The 21,665-nt window shown below is 36.7% G+C and overlaps 1 protein-coding gene across 3 annotated transcripts in view; it reads right to left on the bottom strand.

Moving 5' to 3' along the window:
• PCSK5 (proprotein convertase subtilisin/kexin type 5) overlaps positions 1–21,665 on the bottom strand; it is a 490,556-nt gene that overhangs the window by 226,085 nt on the left and 242,806 nt on the right. For all 3 annotated transcript variants that reach the window (XM_081505747.1, XM_081505752.1, XM_081505755.1), the window contains exon 10: positions 921–1,024. In XM_081505747.1, the coding sequence (XP_081361873.1) occupies positions 921–1,024 (104 nt within the window). The remainder of the gene's footprint in view (positions 1–920; positions 1,025–21,665) is intronic.

Genomic DNA, 21,665 nt, shown 5'->3' with positions numbered 1-21,665 from the left:
AATGATCTGAGGACCAGAATTGCAATCTGTAACTAGATATTCCTTCTGTTATGGAATACTGTTTTTCATCTATAGGGGTATATAATGATACAAATATTATTTGGGAATAAATGTAAGTCTGCAGATATGACAAAAAGTAGTCTTTGTTATAACTTAATGGTTTAAAATTTAGGTTATCTGAAACCTGAGTAAAGATACTAAACTGTAGGACACCCACTTTATATAATTATTTTCTTTTGATTATAGCATGTTATGGATGACAACAAACAAAATAGTTACTGTAAGTAAGATAGTTTGAGGGAACTATAATCCTTATCAGCCGTGGGAAAAATGGTTAGCGCTTATTATAGCCTGTGTACACTGTATAAGACTGAATTATGAAGCTTCATAAGAATTATTAGTTTATATAAAGTAATGTCATAGAATTAGGCCTGTTTTCCTATTTGTGGAAGTTTGGGGAAAACAAAAACAAAATATATAGAAAGCATAGCCTACCAACTAACAGTGCTACTCTCAAAGGGACAAAAGATACCAGCTGTTATTAATTGGAAGTGATCACTCCAGAAGGTAAGGAATTTTTAAATTCATTGTTACAAATATCACTCAGATAATCAAGGACAGCAAATAGTAAGCTAATGAGGAGCCTCATAGGTCGACAATACTTGGGAGATGGTTACCTTTAAAGAAACTGACCTATGATATTGGAAGCCAGGGAAATCTGCCATAAATATGTTGTTTTAATTTTTTAAAAAGAGGAATCTGCCTTTTTTTTTTTTTTTTTTTAACTAAGAGATCAACCTCTTCCTGTGTCAGTACAAAATTTAAAGTTTCTGTGGAGGGGTTCTGTTTCCTGCTCTCCATTTAAAATGGGGGAAAATAAAAATATTTTGCCTGTGACAGAAGATGAAAGAAGTTCTCACCCTTAAAACCAGCAGCATTGGTTTTCCAGTCATTAGCGTTCAAATGTCCTGCACGGGAAGTCCTGACAATAACATGCTGCACGTCTCTCCAGGTCAGAAACGGACTGGGGAAAGACAAGGTAAGAATCATTGTACCAAAAAAAAAAAAAGATGGGGGAAGCAGAGAGTCACAAGCAAATTAAAAAAGCAAAAGCAAAAGGGCAAAGTACTAAAAACAAAGGGTCAGTGATTTGGGTTTGGGATAAACGAATGCCAAATGCCGCTCTTCACTTGGAGAGGTGATGTTAGTCTTAGGGAGGCAGAAAATGTAACCTTTAACTTGAGAAATAATGTGACACTAGTGGATATAAGGTTTTAAAAGGGTGAGGATTTTCAGTTTCCTCAAAAAGGCTCCCGATTCTGGCCCTGTCATCCTGTGTGTAGAATCTTGCATCATCATTAGAGAATTACAACAAGTTAAAGTCAAAACTGAAGGGCTCTTGAACATTTCTTGTTCACTTGTTTAGCCAGGCAGTAGACTTGTAATTTAACAAAGAACTTAGCAATGTTAACCATTCTGGATGGATGTGTGGGATACAAAAAAAGTCTGAGCTGAAACTGAGTCTCCATTTTTAGTGTTCTCAAGGGAAGAGGATGTGGTACAGAGCCCAACACTGGGCACCTAGGCACAGACAGCTATGGGAGTGATGCTAATTTGCAACAAACTGTTATTAAATTATTGAATATCTATTTCTTATGACTGCTGGCACTGAAGATCACAGACACTACTGAATGGAAGATACTTTCATCAGAGAACTGGAAAACTAATAAACACACAGAAAACAAATCCGAGTACATATTCAGTCTTTCGTTCTCTTTCAAAGAACGTGTTATTTTCTAGACAGCATTTGACTCAAAAATTCTAATCAGGATACTTATTCAATTCAATCTTGAATGTGAGCTATGACTTTTTTCTTTTACTTAACTTGGAAATATGACAACTTATCATGCAACTTGTGTCGTTATTTTCTTTGCTTCTCGTCTACCACCTTCATTTTAGAAGGATATTTGCAAAGGATGGGTCAGAACATTTGGAGGAGGAGAGAGAATGACTTGCTATCTCCCTTGAGGTATGATAGGGGCAGGTCGTAATCTCTGCACCCCCTCATATGGGCACGTATGTACTCTGGTGTGTCTCCACGCAGACAGATAACCCACTATCTTTATAGCTAACTTTCAGTGATGAAACTGCACACTGCTTCACTTGATACTACATTTTCTTATCATACTCACCATATCCATGTTTTTGAGGGTGGCCTGTTAATGAGAGGGGGCCCAGCAATCATTTTCTGGCTCCTTCATTTTCTATCTATGTGAAATTGACTTTTCAAGAGTCAGTTTCCCTACTTAGAATGTGGATACTAATATCTACTTTAATTTGTTGTATCAACTGAATCAAAGTATGGTTGCCCTTTGAACAGTGTGGAGGTTAGGGGTACAGGTCCCTGAACAGTCAAAAGTCTGAATATAACTTATAGCTGGGTCTCCATACCCATGGTTCTGCATCCATATATCCAACCAACAGCAGGCTGTGTAGTACACTATTAGTGAAAAAAAATCTGCATATAAATGGAACTGTGCAGTTCAAATCTATGTTGTTCTAGAGTCAACTGTCATGCCAAGTATTTAACCTAGTTCTTGGTGCATAATAAGCCATTAGAAGTGGTAGACAGTACATCATTTTCTAAAATTAATAGCCATAGTTCCTATTTAATGATCTGAAAATGAAGGAGATGGGGATAGAAAAGTACTACAGAGTTCTTATACCTTTTTGTTATGTTCTCAGATGAAAAATAAGAGAGAGAGATTACTGTCATTTTCAATGTTTCCATAGGGAACAAGATAGGATCCTGACTATTTTGTAAGACTGCGTTAACAAAAGAACTTACACTAAGGAATTAAAACCCAGGCATATGATTTTAAAGATATGAGAACAATGAAAGCAGAATTATTTTTGCTTTGTCTTGATACAATACTTGTTATGAACCAATTTTAGAACCAGACAAGGTACAGCAACTCTCAAGAAAGGGAGGGCGGTTGTGTGACGGATCCCAGGAAGCAGAAGAGTTCCGGTTCTAAAACAATTAGCATATTTGGTTCTTAGCTAACTAATACTGAATCCACAAAAACAAAACAACAGCAACAAAAAAATCCTTGGTAGATTCAATGCGTTACAGTCAGGAAAATTAGAAGAATGAGTCCATGGATAATTCTGAACACTACTGTCAACATAAGATGTTTTAGTTCTGCCTAAAATGCAATGCTTTCCTCCTTTCCCTTTTCCAGTCTAGTTACTTGGGTGAGGGGCGAAAAGAACAACACAAAGGTCAGTGTGGAAAGACATTCTAGTCACTTATTTATGGGAAATCAAAATCCACTCAAGTGAACATGTATGCTTTTATTTTTTTCATGAGCAAACAGTAAGATACCTAAAAGTACACTTGGATTTGATACATATGTCTAAATCAACCTTGTAATTTTAAAATAACATTTAACACAGAGTTGAAACTTTCATGTAAATGTTACCCTTACGGGAAAAAAAAGAAATCACACAAGTTTTCCTGTTACCTATCACCAGGGCAAAATTCCTTTAGAAATATCAAGCACGCAGTTCTGACCATTGGGAGATCATTTCCCCAGTGACCCTTAGCATTAAAAATAGAATAAAAATAACAGAACAGGAAACACTTATCTTGTACCTTAGGCACTTGTACTCAGGCAGATTCAGGAAGTCTCCTGCATTCAACTCAGCCTGAAGAAATAAGAGTTACTTGCTCTCACGCTGAGTTGCAAAAACTAATTCTTCTTGGAGTGCTCATAATTAGAAAGGAGAAATTAGCTTCAGGAAATTGAAACTACACGTGGAAAGAAGGAGGCATTCATATAATTTTACTGTGACATTTGATAACGCACAATTTCAGAAATGATTTAATTTCAAAATGTCCTGAATTTCACCAAAATAAAGTGAGAAAGATAACATGGGAAACCAATGTGTTTTTGAAGCAGCGGTGTTCCTACCTAGGAGGTACCAGCTCAGGAAATAGCCATAGGTTAAGTGACTGGTATCCTGAGAGAACTCTTATTTATGAGAAAGTCTGAGTCACATTTTATGACCTACTTGTTTCATGCTCACAAGGATGAGGTAGGAGTGAAGAAGTCATCAAACATGGAATAAGCCACATACAGAGTGAAAGCAGGCTGCCCTGTACCGTGAAGGCCACCGTAGCTGACAGTAACAGAGGACCCCCTGAAACTTACCCTATTCTGCCAGTTACCCTGGACTCACACTCCACTGGCCTCTGACAAGTATGCCTCTCACCACCAAAGCCTCAAAAGCTTTAGGGCAAATAACAATCAAAAAAGCCCAAAGTCTAACCAACCTGGAGAAAAAGAGTGGTACCTCTCAACTCTGAGCTCCGTGACCACCAATCTCATAATTAGCCAACAGGAAAAAAAAGAAATAACACCAGGAGTTACGCCACATACCCCTTGGGTTTCTTCTTAGAATCATTAACAATTACCCTTGGCCAACAATACACACATAAAAGTCACATGTATAAATGTCTGCAAAATGTGGCTACCTAGTGATGACCTTTCAAGACAGTACATGATTTTCTGAGGAGTCCTGTATGTGTCATTTTTCCCCGTAAGGGATTTTTGCATCCTTTGATGACTTCAAAACAGTAATCAACATTTACTGAACACTTGGCCAGGGGCAGGTACTGAATGCTGTATGTGTACCTGTACTGTGTAATCTTAAAAAAGCATATGATAGAGGTTAAGTTTTGATTCCCATTTTACAGATGACAAAAGTAAGACTGAGTTCCACATAGTAACTCAAGGACATACATATAGGTAGGTCGTGGTAGAGCTACAATTCCAACCAGGGGCACTCGGCTGCAGAGTGTACAATCAATTGCTATTTAATACCATCTACAGATAGATCCATGAAGCTAAAACCAAAGTACACACAGTGGTTTGTCAGGTGGTTCTCTAACAGCTGGGTAAGGAAGCCAAAGATGGCACATCCTGTCCTCAGGGCCACACAGTTTTGTGCCCACTCTGTCAATCTCAACCCAGTTGGCTAAGTTTTATCTGCCACAGAATTCAGGAGATTCTTGAGCTTTCATTCAGTTTTCAGGTTCCAAAGGCCTAACTCTGGCACACTCTATCAAAGGCAAACAGAAAGATACTCAGCTAGGGAAAGCCATACTCCTTTTCTAAAATAATATTTTATACTAGATGGCATAACATCCTATCATCCCTCAACATTTGTTATGAACTGGTTGCCTTGCCTGACACGCTCACACTTTGATGTGGTTTACAGCCTGATTAGGTAACTCCTCTCCAGTTAGGGAGCCTCAGCTGAACCTTATCCCAAATACTTCCAGTCGCCAGCTGCAAAAACAGGCTAGGGAACAACAGTATCACTACCTGGTGTTTGTGCTGCATTTTTTTCTGAGCTGTTCAAAGTATTTCGTGGGCCCAACAACAGGTTTAGAAGAAGTAGGACAAATCCCGGGAGAGACATTCTGTCTAGTGTTTCTCGTTGGACGTCTAAGTGCAACTGCTAGCATTTAAATTAAAAACATTTAAATTAAAAAAAAAAAAATCTCTCTCCAAGAGTTTTCCCAGATAATTCTGCAAACGTGAATAAATCTGTACTTGGTGGTCCTTAAAAATAAGAACTAATTTTAAATCCCGAATGACTGATTCATCTGCATTTATTAAAAAGAAAAATCAACTCACCTTCCCCTCAAACCCCCAGATGGATCTATCATTAGAGGCAGTTGAAGGACAACTGATAAAAGGAACAACAAATGCACATCTTATTACAGAAAGAGACTAGATCAATAAGAGGAGCAACAGCAAATGCAAAAAATGAAAACCATTTCCTAAACACGACATGCTTGTGTGTGCTAAGTTGCTTCAGTCGTATCTGACTCTTTGCAACCCCATGGACTGTAGTCCGCCAGGTTCTTCTGTCCATGGGATTCTCCAGAAAGAATGCTGGCACAGATTGCCATGCCCTCTTCCAGGAGATCTTTCCAATGCAGGGATCGAACCCGTATCTCTTATGTCTCCTGCATTGGCATGCAGGTTTTTTACTACTAGCACCACCTGGGAAGCCCCTAAACAGGCCAGTCTTCTTTAACCACAAGAGTGAGTCCATCTACTGCAATGATGAGAGATCACGTGGACCAGACCTATAGGGAAACAGCATGAGCAATCACCATCATCAAATATCTAACTTACTAAATAGTCAACCCAAAGTCTGAGACCAAAGCAGTCTCTGTTTATGTTTCCTAAGATAGTGTAAAAGAAAAATGGGAATAAGTAGCCAAAACTGAATGTCATTGTACAGATGCTAAATAAGTCAGAAATTATGCAAAAGGATTCATTGTGAGTTGGAATAACCAAGATGTGGCAGAAGTGTTTAAAGCATGCAGAGATTGGGAAAAACATTACTCTGACTGCAGCCTGTGTGTGCCAACAATGATTCAGCAGAACTTTCAACAAAGGACAGCAATCTTCTTTTGTCAGGTAATGAAGACTCCAAGGGGATCACCAGGTGGTGAGTCCCACTGTGAGCAGGAGTATATCACTAAAGGGCTTGTATTTGTTTTGTGTTCTAAATTTATTCAAAAGTTCTAGGCCTAATGTTGGGTTGTAGTAACGGAAAACACAGTTAATAATACGTCCAGATTTAGAAATATGACTTGTATTGATATCACTTGGACCCCTGCTTCTGATCCATCCACACCTGAACCAAAGCAGAAAAGATAAAAGAAAAAAAAAAAAAAACTGGTGTGAGATCAACTAAGTAAAATTTTTATTTTACTCTTTTGTGAAACTACTCACTGATTCCCTGAATTTAGTCTAAACCAAAGGTATGGAAACTTGGTGTCTAAACATATTTAAGACAGCCCCTAATTTACAAAGAAAAATTCTGTCATTTAAACTGAAGTGCCTTCTTTCCATTTTAAATCCTGGCTTATCTGTAGGATTTGTCATTACACCTAAAAGACATTGATTAAGTTTCCTGTAGCATTACAAATGATGTTTTGTTTGTAAGCTCAATAATCATTTCTTTGAAGCGCTTTGCTATGTAAATGCTTATGGAATAAAATCTGATGAGAGGTCAGACACAGGTACTCTAAGCTGAGATCACAGGCACCGAAATCAATTCATAGTCATGGAACTTTCTTTCCACCTGCTCTGTGGTACCCTCAATTTTCTCCGAAAATATTACACTGAGATTACAAATTCTGGCCATTCTAAAGGCCTCTCTCCTAAAAGGAACCATCTTACCCTGTTGGTGGAAATGTAAATTGGTACAGCCACTATGGAAAATAATAAGGAAGCTCCTTAAAAAACTAAAAATAGAGTTGCCATACAATCTAGTAACTCCACTCATGGACATATATCTGGTGAAAACACAAATTCAAAAAGATAAATGTACCCCTACATTCATAGCAGCACTAGTCACAACAGCCAAAACATGGAAGCAACCTAAGTGTCCTCTGACCAAAGAAAATGTATATATGTGCACACATACACACACAATGAAATATTACATGTCCTTAAAAAAGAATGAAATAAATAATGCCATTTTGCAGTGACACTGATGGACCTAGAGATTATCATACTAAGTGAAGTCAGATAGAGAAAGACAAATATCATATAATATCATTTATATACAAGAATCTAAAAAAAAAAATGATGCAAATGAACTTGCAAAACAGAAAAAGACCCACAGACAGAGAAAACAAACTTATGGTTACCAAAGGGGAAAGGCGTGGAGGAGGCAATAAATTAGGAGTTTGAGATTAACATATACACACTATTATAACTGAATCACTTTGCTGTACACCTGAAACTAATACAACGTTGTTAAATCAACTATACTTCAATAAAAAAAAAGAAAAAAAAGGCCTCTCTATGCAACCACAATCAGGAATATAAATATGACTCTCATTTTTGTCATAAAACTTTGAAATTGTTTGAAGTGGACAGAATATATTGGTATGAGGGCTTCCTCCCTAAGTTTATCCTGGTTAAGCTAGGAGAAACTCTAGTTTGGGACAGAAGCTGGAGGACACAGCTTACTCCTACCTATCTGCTAATTTTGTAGGCTGTCTAGCACTGGGCATAAATAAATACATGAATTCTAAGCTAACTGATCCTGTCCCATTGGAAGACACTATGACTCCCATTATGTATTTCTCATTTAAATTTGTTCTCAAAATAATATGAACATAGCTTCCAATCACATGAGATTTATACCAATCTCAATACTGACACGTGTTTTGGAGTCAGAAAGACTTGTAATTAATGATGACCTACTGCTTAATAGGTCTGTCACCCTAGATTATTTACTAAAACCTTCTGGACTCAGTTTCCCACCTGAAATGCAGAAACAAATTCACCACATCAAATTCTTGGTTGCAAGAATCTGAAGTAATGAATATGAAGTGCCTGGCATATACTGGGCTCTCAAAAACTGTAGTCATTATGATTATTTGAGAGGAACAACTTATCATCTTAGAAAAATTTAGAAGGACCACTTTTTGAATTTATACTAACATTTGATGAACTTCCATTCAATTAAGCCATTTTCCTCTATTCATGGGGTTGCAAAGAGTTGGACATGACTGAGCAACTAACACTTTCCTCTATGCTCCTAAATTTTAATATTATGTTTTTAGTTTCTATAATAGTTGAGGAAAATAGCATTTTCAACACCTTGACATATTTCTGTTTAGTGAAATAATAATGCTACTAAGATGTGACAAAAGTTCTGGTTTTAAAAACTGATGTTGGAGGCAGCAAGCTGACTGGTTGGGAAAGAACTGCCTGTACCTACTGTGATTGTAAAGAATCCTATTTGTGGAAAGCTCTCTTTTGATGGCTGGACACTGATGTGACATTGTAGAAGATGGTAAAAATGTTCTTTGATTTGATATCCTAGTGCTTTTTAAGTACCAGATGTTAGAATGAAGACTGAACATACTTATTTCCTTAACTGAACTGCTAGACTGAAGTGTTTTTGAAACTTTTCTGCACAGTTCAAGGATTTGCAGAGTTCTCAACTCAAAAGCCAGCAGGTGAATCCATGGACAGGCAGCAAAAATATTTATTGCATCTCTGTTATTACTATTATTTTAAATTATAGAATTTTTCTTTCATTATCTTTTCCTGTTAAACACAAAATTAAAATGATCATTTTTTACATGCTTTTTTGACAAAGTATGTTTTTAAATGGAGGCTTTCAACATTCAGCTTTAATTTTAAACTTAAAATGACTAAGCATTTTGGATTCTAGAATTTTAAGTAAATGTTATTCTGTCTATTTTAGACACTCTTGGTTTATTATGTCAACTCCTAACAATTTTTCTAATTATTAGACTTCAATAGGAACAAAAAATATTTTTCAAAAATTTTATGCTACACACACACACACCAAGGAAAAGATCAACTAAGATGAACAGAAATCTATTAAAATAATTTTTGAGGTATTTCAAATAACACTATGGCAGACGTGACTGGACTAACTGAAAAAAATAATGTTTTAACTTTCCCATACTTCACATTAAGAAAACAAAGCTGACTTGTCACCTAAAGGAAAGTAGATGAGCAAAAAGTAACAAATTCCCCAAACCTCAGCCCTGTCTTGCTGTCTGTCTCCCAAATTAAAGAGCCAAGATATGAATGGACTGAAAAATCAGGTAGGTAATTCCCTACCATACAAGTACTCTTTTTTAAATTTTAAAGCAGTCCATGTACTAACTCTGATATCTCTCCTGTCTTTACTATCAGTGTCTCAAATTCCCAGAAACTATGACAGAAAATAGAGGATGAATTTCAACTTTCTTTTTTATTGCTTTCTCTACTCTATATGGTGGGATGCCAAAATCTTTCCAGTGAGGAAAGACAGAGCTCTGGCTAATAAAACATAAGTGGGAGTGTACTGAGCATTACTGAGACAGTCTCTGCTTTCCTGCTGCAGGCAATGCCTGATCCTCCTTCTTTCTTTCCTCTTTTTACCTGAATGCAGACATGGTGGCTGGCACTGCAGCAGTTATTAAGGGAAGGTCAAGAGATAACACAGATTTGGCCTTGGTAGCCTTGAGCTTCTGAACCAACATCTTGACTTGAGGATATCCTGTTGTACTAGCCACACTTAGCTACTAAATAAAATTCCTAAAATACGTATCTCCAAAACTATGGAATATTATACAGCATTTATTGCGTACTCACTATGCACCAGGAACATTGTGAAAAGTACTCAATATTTATTATTCATTTCTTTCTCACAGGTACCATTATGAGACAGGTACTATTTTTATTATTGAAATAAAGGCATCCAAATAGAAAAAGTTTAACAGTCCTGTTCAGGGTCACACGGTTAGCAAGAACTGAAATTGGCTACAGGCAGTCTAACTCCAGAGCTCTAGATCTGACCTATTCCACCACCATGTCTTGTACTGGATGAGGGGCCATAAGGGGTAGAGTCAGGGTAACAATGCTTGTAGAGACTGGCTAGCAAGCCTCCAGTTTGATAGTAGGGGTAGGAAATGATCCTGTGCTCAGTCAGCATCCTTACTTTGGATGGATCTCTGCCAGTATCTCAGAACTGACTGAGGATTTTGTCCCTCATCCCACAATTTAATGGCAGATTGGATTAGATCCATGCCTGGATGCTAGCCAGAGCAGTTCAGCATAATACTCTTTTTGAAGCCAGAGTTTCTCATTGAGAAAAAAAAATTTTTAAAGCAAAGAATGGTAACAAAGAAAGTAAGGAAGGAAAAAATCTACAGGTAAAAGAAACATAAGAGAATTCTGCAAAGGACAGGAAAGAAAAGGAAGAGAGAGGAGAAAGTCATAGAAGAAAAACAATAATATGGAGCCCACGGAAAAGATAGTGCAGAAAAAAGGAATCAGTCAAGCAAGCAAGCTGAGATGTCAAAACAGAAGCTGAGAGAAAAATTACAAAAGAGTATAAAGTGGTATTAGCAAAAGCAGAGTTTGCATTTGAGGGAATAACTTGATACAGATATGGATATTGGGGAGCTGATGTGGAGAACAGAAATAATGATGTGGGATACAAATGTAAGAATTTTCCACAATTCTTTTTTTTTTAAGGAAAATAGTGAAGAGATGACAAGGAAAGAAAAAACTGATAGATTCAAAAGTCAGAAAACAGAAACCTATACCAGGATACTAGCTGTGTCTTCCTCCGAGGACTGACACCTACTAAGTCTTTACTATTTATTCATCAGATGTTCTATTGTGTACTTTGTATACATTACTTCACTTAATGCATACATAACAACTCCAGGAGGTAGATAGTATCATTTCTCCATTTTTACAGATGTTACTGAAAAACCCAAATGTTGTAGCTAACCTATAGGAATTAAGGTTTCAAATAGTTGAATATCTTACTCAAAATCGTAACAGTGACAACCAGATGGGACTTTGAAGCCAGGTCTCTTAGAATGCAATCTTTGAAGGCCTATGGCAGACTCTATCAGGAATCAAAATCACACTTGATTAAAGATGTCTGAGGGAAGCTGAAAGGACACAATATGTTTCAGGAAATATTAAGAGTTGTATCTCCTAGACTCCCACCAAATAAAACATAACTCTCAACTTCTAGGTTGTGACTACTATTTTATATCAACACACTTCAGAATTCATGGATCACCCAAGGAGTTTTGGAAGAAAAGCTGAAGATACACTAGGCCATCTCAACAACTGCCCTAATGGAAAAACAATACTTCTTAAAACACTGCCATTGCTTATCTGACTTTATTATCTGACCACAATGCAGTGAAAAAAAAAAAAAGTCAATAATAAATCTCAATAGAAACAGTTTGTTAAACGATTAACACTACTATTCTCAACTGTCATTCTATCAAACAGGAAGACATTCTTAGAAAATAATGACATGCAGCCACAAGTATGTTCAGAGGTAAGTGTCCATTTCTAAAACTTGTATTAATGTAAAAGGAAAAATAAATGAACCATGATTCAACCAGCAAGATTCATAAAAGAAAAAAGAATGATCTTAAGGAAAACAAGAAACAACAACAAAGTAAAAATGGGAAAAAGGAAAAACAGCATTACTGAAAAGTAAATCTAAGAACTGACCTTTTAAAAAACAAGAACACAAACATCTAATAAAATTATATGTATATGCATATTAATATAACTATACTATATAATAAATATCTTCTATTGCGAGAACACCAAAATCACAACTAGCTGTTGAATACCACTGACAGGAGGATGTTGGAAAACAACAAAAAAAATAACCCACATGCAAGGACAAAGGGGAAGCTGCAAGGAGATGGCTTTCTGTATGCAGGACAAGAAGCAACAGTTTGAATTCAACATGGAACAATGGACTGGTTCAAAATTGGAAAGGGAGTACCTCAAGGCTGTATATTGTCACTCTGCTTATTTAACTTCTATGCAGAGTTCAGTTCAGTCGCTCAGTCGTGTCTGACTCTTTGAGATCCTATGGACTGTAGAACAACAGGCGTCCTTGTCCATCACCAACTCCCAGAGTTTACTCAGACTCGTGTCCATTGAGTTGGTGATGCCATGCAACCATCTCATCCTCTGTCATCCCCTTCTCCTCTTGCCTTCAATCTTTCCCAGCATCAGGGTCTTTTCAAATGAGTCAGTTCTTCGCATCAGGTGGCCAAAGTATTGAAGTTTGAGCTTCAGCATCAGTCCTTCCAATGAATATTAGAGGACTGATTTCCTTTAGGATGGACTGGTTGGTTCTCCTTGCAGTCTAAGGGACTCTCAAGAGTCTTCTCCAACACCACAGTTCAAAAGCATCAGTTCTTCCATGCTCAGCTTTCTTTATAGTCCAATTCTCACATCCATACATGACTACTGGAAAAACCATAGCCTTGACTAGACAGACCTCTGTTGGCAAAGTAATGTCTCTACATTTTAATATGCTGTCTAGGTTGGTCATAACTTTTAACTAGAGCATATACATAACTATAACATAATATGCAGAGTACATCATGAGAAATGCTGAGTTTGATGGCTCACAAGCTGGACTCAAGATTGCCAGAACAAATATCAACAACTTCAGATTTGCAGATGATACCACTCTAATGGCAGAAAGTGACGAGGAACTAAAGAGTCTATTGGTGAGGGTGAAAGAGGAGAGTGAAAAAGCTGGCTTGAAACTCAACATTCAAAAAACTAAGATCATGGCATCCAGTCACATCAGTTCATGGCAAATAAATGGGGAAAAAGTGGAAACAGTGACAGATTTTATTTTCCTGGGCTCCAAAATCACTGTGGACAGTAACTGCAGCCATGAAATTAAAAGACACTTGCTCCTTGGAAGAAAAGCTATGACAAACCTAGACAGTGTATTAAAAAGCAGAGACATCACTTTGACGACAAAGGTCCATCTAGTCAAAGTTATGGTTTTTCCAGTAGTCATGTACAGATGTGAGAGTTGGACTATAAAGAAAGCTGAGCACTGAAGTATTGATGCTTTTGCATTGTGGTGCTAGAGAAGACGACTCTTGAGAGTCCCTTGGACAGCAAAAATATCAATCCAGTCAATCCCAAAGGAAATCAGTACTGAATATTCCTTGGAAGGACTGAAGCTGAAGCTCCAATACTTTGGCCACCTGATGTAAAGAGCAACTCAGTGGGAAAAACCCCAATGCTGGGAAAGATTGAGGGCAAGAGAAGAGGGTGACATAGGATGAGATAGTTGGATGGCATCACTAACTTAATTAACATGAGTTTGAGCAAACTCTGGGAAATAGTAAAGGACAGGAAGCCTGGAATGCTGTAGTTGATGGGGGTCACAAACATCAGACATGACTTAGTGGCTGAACAACAAATATAATAATGTTGTGAACAAAAAATATGGCCTGCCATATCAGTCAGTAATCACAGGCTTCTCTCATGGCTCAGTGGTAAAGAATCCACTTGTCAATGCAGGAGACGCAGGTTCAATCCCTGGGTTGGGAAGATTCCCTGGAGAAGGAAATGGCAATCCACTCTAGTATTCTTGCCTGGGAAATCCAATGGACAGAGGAGCCTGGGAGGCTACAGTCCATAGTGCATGCAGCAGAAGAGTCATACAGGATTTAATGACTAAACTACAACAAATCAGTAATCAAAGGATATTGCAGCCATCAACCCATCACATTACAGCCACCCCCATGGTGAGCCCTGAGGGATCTCAGGACAGAAACACAATGTCCATCATCAACAGACACTGCACTGAACTCCCACCCCTTTCTGCCCCCAGGGAGCTGAGGTACACATCAAAGGAATGATTTCAGTGAGCCCAGACTCTTGCATCTTCTCATATATAGAAAAGCACTAAATTCCTTAACTTGAAATATCTGATTTTCTTTAATTAGTAATAATTGTTTGATGTTCCAACTACTTGGTCTTTGTTGCAAAAACTCCTATATCCTGGCTCTCCACCTTGCCTCTTTGGAGCACTCTTTCAGAGCTATCTGAGATAGCTCTGTCCTGCGCTTATGTCCTCAGTTTTGTCCAATGAATAAAACATTAACTCTCAACTTTTAGACTATGCTTTTTCAGTCGACAATATATAATCTGTCTACCTATATACATACACATAATGGTATCACATACAATTGCATTACAGTTATATATATATAATATATACACACACACACACACATATATATATACGCATATATATATGTGCATGTGTGCATGCATGCTCAGTCCCTTCAGTTGTGTCTGACTGTGCAGTCCTATGTACTGTAGCCCACCAGGCTCCTCTGTTCATAGGATTCTCCAGGCAAGAATGCCGGAGTGGGTTGTCATGCCCTGCTCCAGGGGATTGTCTCGATATACATCTATCTATCTGTCTATATATCATTGGCTAAAATTTTTAAAAACTCATATAAAATGGACATCACTTTGGAGAATATAAATGAAGAAATTAAAATTGAGAAAAGTTACCAGAGACATGCCTTTCAAAGAGGCTTTAGAGCCAGATGATTTCCTCTAAACTTATAAGGACAGCAATCCTAAGTGTCTCCAGAGGAAAAAATAAATTGCAAAATTTCACAACTTATTTTGTGAATTTTACATTGCTTAGTATCAAAAACTGGCAGAGACAGAGGCCAGCTTCAAGGTCAAATAAATCTGGGTTAGGAAGCGTGGCTCTTCATTTATTACCTGTGCTACCTTTAACAAGAGGAATGGAAAAAAAAAAAGAACACTTTAAAATCTGCCACAAGTACACAATTATTATTACCAAGCTGCTACCAAGAACACATACACATTATTCATTTAAAGAAATTATAAATTTCTACTAAGAAAACTACACACAAAAAGCATAAAATATTGTAAAGCCAAACCGATAGCATATTAAAGAACTAAATTTAATTCATGAATATAAGAATAAAATATATTAAGAAATCTATTATCCTAGTAAGTCACATGAACAATTCTAGATGAGACACTATATATTAATCTCAACAGATACTGAGAAAAAAATCCAAATTCTATTCTTAACAAAATCTTTATAACGTTGTGTTGCTATACAATTTGCTTTCTTTTTCTGACTTATCACAAAGAAACATGAATAAAAAGTGAAAAAAAAGGTAAGTAAAAATACCCCCCCAAATCTAGTGAAAATCAGGACCAAGATATGAAAGACCACTGTCATTCTTGATATTTAACATTTTAGATGGTTAGTTAATAAAAATACTGTCATGGTATCAGCTTCCATATACCTAAATTTATTTAATTCTAGTCACAATCTGGTGATTCTAGGTTATTAACCCAAGTTTCAGATGAAGAAACTAAAACTACAACTGAAGGTTAAGAAACTTAGTTTTCACTTATTCAAGGCTACACAGGTAAAACTGGTATAGGGACTGGTTTGGAACCGAAATCAACCTGACTCCAAGAACTGAACTTACAGTGAGCAGTTTATACAAAAGAACAAACATTAAAAATACTTAAATGAACAGAGGTAATTATTACTATCAGATGCTATGTATTAAAAAAAAAACCTCAAGGTAATCAGTTACAATGTAATGTAATTAAAGAGGCAAGAGATAAGAAACATAGAAAAATAATGGCTCTGTATGCAACAATCAATTAAAGGCATAATAAGAGTGAGAGTGAAGTCATTCAGTCGTGTCCGACTCTTTGTGACCCCATGGACTGTACCTACCAGGCTCCTCTATCCATGGGATTTTCCAGGCAAGAATACTGGAGTGGGTTGCCATTTCCTTCTCCAGCATATGGTAATAACAAAAACAATCACTATTCTAAAAATATCTAATTCTCAAAGTATGGAACTAAAGACAAGTCTAAAACTTTGAAAAATCAACTTCTATAGAGAGATCAGGCTTCATATAACTGTCATAAATCGTCACTGGTATTGTTTTTGGAACATAGCAAAATGATGCTAAATTTTATCTGGAAAGATAAACAGAGTAAGAATATTCAAAAAGTAGGGTGACAGACACTATGGAGAACAGTATGGAAATTTCCTAAAAAGCGAGGAATAAAACTACCATATGGCCCCAAAATTCCACTACTGGGCATATACCCTAAGGAAAGCATAACTGAAAAAGACACATGTACCACAATGTTCATTATAGCACTATTTACAATAGTTAGGACATGGAAGCAACCGAGATGTTTACTGACAGATGAATGGATAAAAAAGTTGTGGTATGTATACACAATGGAATGTTACTCAACCACGAAAAGAACACATTTGAGTCAGTTCTAATGAGGTGGATGAGCCTAGAGCCTATTATACAGAGTGAAATAAGTCAGAAAGAGAAAGACAATATTGTATATTAATGCATATATATGGAATCTAGAAAGACGGTACTGATGAACTGTCTGCAAGGCAGTGATGGAGATGGAGATATAGAGAATGGACTGGTGGACACAGGAAAGGAAGGAGAGGGTGGGAAGAATTGCGAGTAGCATTGAAACATATGCATTCTCATGTGTAAAATTAGACAGCTGGTGGGAATTTGCTACATGACGCAGGGAGCTTAAATCTGATGCTCTGTGAACCTAGAGGGTTGGTGGGATGGCATGGGAGGTGAGAGGGAGGTTCAAGAGGGAGGGTACATGTGTACACCTATAGCTGACTCATGCTGATACATGGCAGAAACCAAGACAATATTATAGAGATATTATCCTCTAATTAAAAATAAATAATTTTTAAAAATAGGGTAAAAATAAAAGGTGATTGGAAAATTTTTGTAGGTTGATACAATTCAGCTATAAACTTGTGAAACTTAAAAAAAATGTAAGGTGATACTATAATGTCAAAAAAATTATCAGAATAATAGAACAGGAAACTCTAAAACAGGCCTTCATAAACGCAGCAATATGAATGGAAAACAAATGTTTTGAGAGGAGGTAGATTACTTAACAAATGACATTGGGCAAATGGAGAAGTCTATAAAAATTCAATCTAGATGCTCACACTGAACACCAAAATAAGCTCTAGTTGATTAGATACTGACATTGAAAAATGAAAAAATTGATTAGATTTTAACATTGAACTGCATCAAGAAAACAATAGATGCAAATGGAAATTGGTAATTAATAGATTTTGAGATGAGAAAGGACTAACCTAAGAGTTATTAACCTGGGGTACACAGATGAACCTGTACGACAGCAAATCCCCCGCTATGTATGTTTGCGCTTATTCTAGTGGGAAAGCATGCATAGCTTTCATCAGCATACAGAAAATTCTCCAGGAGGTACCAAAAGATGAGGTGTGATGAACTGAAGAACTTATAGAGAACACAAATATTTGACTAAATAATAACTAAAAAATAAAGATATAAACTCTCTGTGTCAAAACACTATGAAGAAAACTTGAAAGCAAATGACAAATCAATAAAATATTAGTAATAACTATGGTCAGGGGGTAATATATTGAGTAGATAACTATCAGAAGAGTATTAATAACATGAAGAATTAGATGATATATAGAGAATTCATAGCATTCCTACCCTCCTGAGTGAAAATGAAATACGTTTTTGAAATTCAATTTGAATATTAATTCTTACAATTTAGAAATTTCTAATACCCAGTTTCCACCAGGAGAAGACACAACCCACAAAAACTTGAAATCTTCTTTAATATTCCTTGATTGCACAATAAAGAAAGCATTATTTGGTTAAAAAGTATGATAAAAAAGCCAATGAAGAGATGACAAAATACACAACAAAATCTGAAGAGAAAGCAACATACAGATTTATATTCTTTTTTTAACAAAGGGTATGTATTATTTTAGTGATAATCTAGTTATAAAAATAGTCCTACTGCTGATAATATTAGTGGCTATGGTGTTGCTCTTCCTAGCATCTTTAAATATTAAATATTTATTTGCTTCTAAGAAGTTAGTGGCAGAGGAATCAGTGGATGATTGGTAACTTCTAATTTTGTCAAATAAGGATAGCCTTACTTCACATAATCAAGAAAATTTTATATCAAAATAGTATATAATTTCCTAATAAATCACTTAAACATTTTTTAACTAAAAAAATACAACTTTATTTTAAAAATAAGCTACATTACATTATTAGTCTTCTCCTTTGCCTAGTGATCTTCAAACACTCTCACTAAATAGCATCTCTACAGACCAGATGGTCTCTGGGCAACCTTCCAATGTTATGATGTCTCACACAAACTGATAACAATTATTTTATGTTCCAGGTATGGTATCACATGTAATTGAGAGTTTTAGCACAATGAAAATTATAAAATTGAATACATCTGTTATGGAAAATGAGGCTATGAGATGTCAACTCCAATGGCACCAAAATTCAGAGCAATGAATAAAAATTCAGTGTGACTAATATTATCACTTCCATAACGTGCTCTCTCCAGGAAGCTCTCTACAACATTCTTTCAAGTCAGCTGTAAAGGTTTCCAACAGCTAAATAACAAGCAGACTCTTCTGAAAGCCTATCTTGAATTTCACTCAAATTCTCCTTTCTCTTCCCCAAATTCCTCAATTGTGGACCAAATTTTTCAGATGTACTGGTGGTGCACACCAAAGACAGAATATTAAGGTTTTTGCTGTATTCTTTCTGACTGGATGAACAATTGTAATCTCTGAAGTGATACTCACCAGTTTCATATACAGGCATGTTTTTAAGTTTGGTTGTAGGAATTTTAAAAAATTATAGATCATACAGGCTTTTCTCCCTTTTATTTGGCCTTCTGTTGCCTTCTTGGTCATGACTGCAGCACCATTGCACGAAAAAAGGTGAAACCCGGTTAATTTTGCAATCAAACAATAACTCATTAAAACTCACAAAACCCAGGCATAAGTTGGATCACTTTAAAGACCTCTGTCATTGATGGCTTTGCCTTATCTTTATTTGCTATTACTAATGCTCTTCTTCTACTCTTACTCTATTTTCTGTCACAGTATTATGTTTTATTTTTTTTTCATAGCACTTAATGTTAGTGTAATTGTCTTTAATCTATGGACTGTATGCTTTACTGGAGCCAGGTCCAAAGGATCCCATACACTTGTACTCAAATCTGCTCCACCATGCCTGGAATCTCTGGCATGGAACATACATGTTTTGCTCATAGGTATCTTCTAGTTCCAAGCATATTGCCAGGCACATATTGTAACTATGGTGCTAAAGATTATAACTATGACTGTAAGATGCAATACAGTTTCAGAAATGTGGAAAAATGCTTATTTCAAAATAAAGAAATGATGATAACAAGTATGACTCAATAAACATTTCTTCTTTTTTTGCTGTCAAAGTGAGGAAAAACAAGGTAATAACTAGGGGAAAGGTAGAGATTGAGAAAGATCTTAAAAATGGAAGAGGCTTGGACACATTTAAAATATTGATGAAAAAACTCAGGAGAGAGACAGGGACTTGAGATACAGAGATGAGGTCAACAATAGAGCAAAATTCCTGAGAGCAGGGAGGAGTTGGGAGCAAGATAAGAAGCTAAGGAATTCGTCAATAAATGGATCTACGACAACCCACAAGACCTTCCAGAATTAACACCAAAAAAAGATGTCCTTTTCATCATAGGGGAGTGGAATGCAATAGTAGGAAGTCAAGAGACACCTGGAGTAACAGGCAAATTTGGCCTTGGAGTACAGAATGAAGCAGGGCAAAGGCTAACAGAATTTTGCCAAGAGAATGCACTAGTCATAGCAAACACCCTCTTCCAACAACACAAGAGATGACTCTACACATGGACATCACCAGATGGTCAATACCAAATCAGATTGATTATATCCTTTGCAGCCAAAGATGGAGAAGATCTATACAGTCAGCAAAAACACCACCAGGAGCTGACTGTGGCTCAGATCATCAACTCTTTATTGCCAAATTCAGACTTAAACTGAAGAAAGTAGGGGAAACAAACTAGGGCAATCAGGTTTGACTGAAATCAAATCCTTTATGATTATACAGTGGAAGTGACAAATAAGATTCAAGGGAATAGATCTGATAGAGTGCCTGAAGAACTATGGACAGAGGTTCGTGACATTGTAAAGGAGGTGGTGATCAAGACCATCCCCAAGAAAAAGAAATGCAAAAAGGCAAAATGGTTGTCTGAGGAGCCCTTACAAATAGCTGAGAAATGAAGAGAAGCTAAAGGCAAAGGAGAAAAGGAAAGATATACCCAATTCAATGCAGAGTTCCAAAGAATAGCAAGGAGAGATAAGAAAGCCTTCTTAAGTGAACAATGCAAAGAAATAGAGGAAAGTAACAGAATGGGAAGGACTAGAGATTTCTTCAAGAAATTTAGATACCAGTGAACATTTCATGCAAAGATGGACAGAATAAAGGACAGAAATGGTATGGACCAAACAGAAGCAGAAGATATTAAGAAGAGGTGGCAAGAATACACAGAAGAACTGTACAAAAAAGTTCTTAATGACCAGATAACCACGATGGTGTGATCATTCACCTAGGGCCAGATATCCTGGAGTGTGAAGTCAAGTCGACCTTAGGAAGCATTACCATGAACAAAGCTAGTGGAAGTGACAGAATTCTAGGTGAGCTATTTCAAATCCTAAAAGATGATGCTGTGAAAGTGTTCCACTCAATATCCCAACAAGTTTGGAAAACTCAGCAGTGGCCACAGAACTGGAAAAAGTCAGTTTTCATTCCAATCTCAAAGAGCAGCAAAGCCAAAGAATGTTCATACTACTGCACAACTGCACTCATTTCACATGCTAGCAAAATCCTTCAGACTAGATTTCAACAGTACATGAACAGAGAACTTCAAGATGTTCAAGCTGGATTTAGAAAAGGTAGAGGAACCAGAGACCAAATTGCAACATCCATTGGGTCACAGAAAAAGCAAGAGAATTCCACAAAAACATCTACTTCTGCTTTATTGACTACACTAAAGCCTTTGACTGTGTGGATCAGAACAAACTGTGGAAAATTCTTAAAGAGATGGGAATACCAAACCACCTTACCTGCCTCCTGAGAAATCTGTATGCAGGTCAAGAAGCAACAGTTAGAACCAGTCATGGAACAATGAACTGGCTCAAAACTGGGAAAGTAGTATGTCAAAGCTGTATATTGTCACCCTGCTTATTTAATTTATATGCAGAGTACATCATGCGAAATGCTAGGCTGGATGAAGCACAAGATGAAATCAAGATTGCTGGGAGAAATATCAATA

This window comes from Giraffa tippelskirchi, chromosome 1, assembly GCF_054371585.1.
Source record: "Giraffa tippelskirchi isolate mGirTip1 chromosome 1, T2T-mGirTip1v1.2.pri, whole genome shotgun sequence".
Classification (NCBI taxonomy): Eukaryota; Metazoa; Chordata; class Mammalia; order Artiodactyla; family Giraffidae; genus Giraffa; species Giraffa tippelskirchi.
This window is presented reverse-complemented; position numbering and strand designations above follow the sequence as displayed.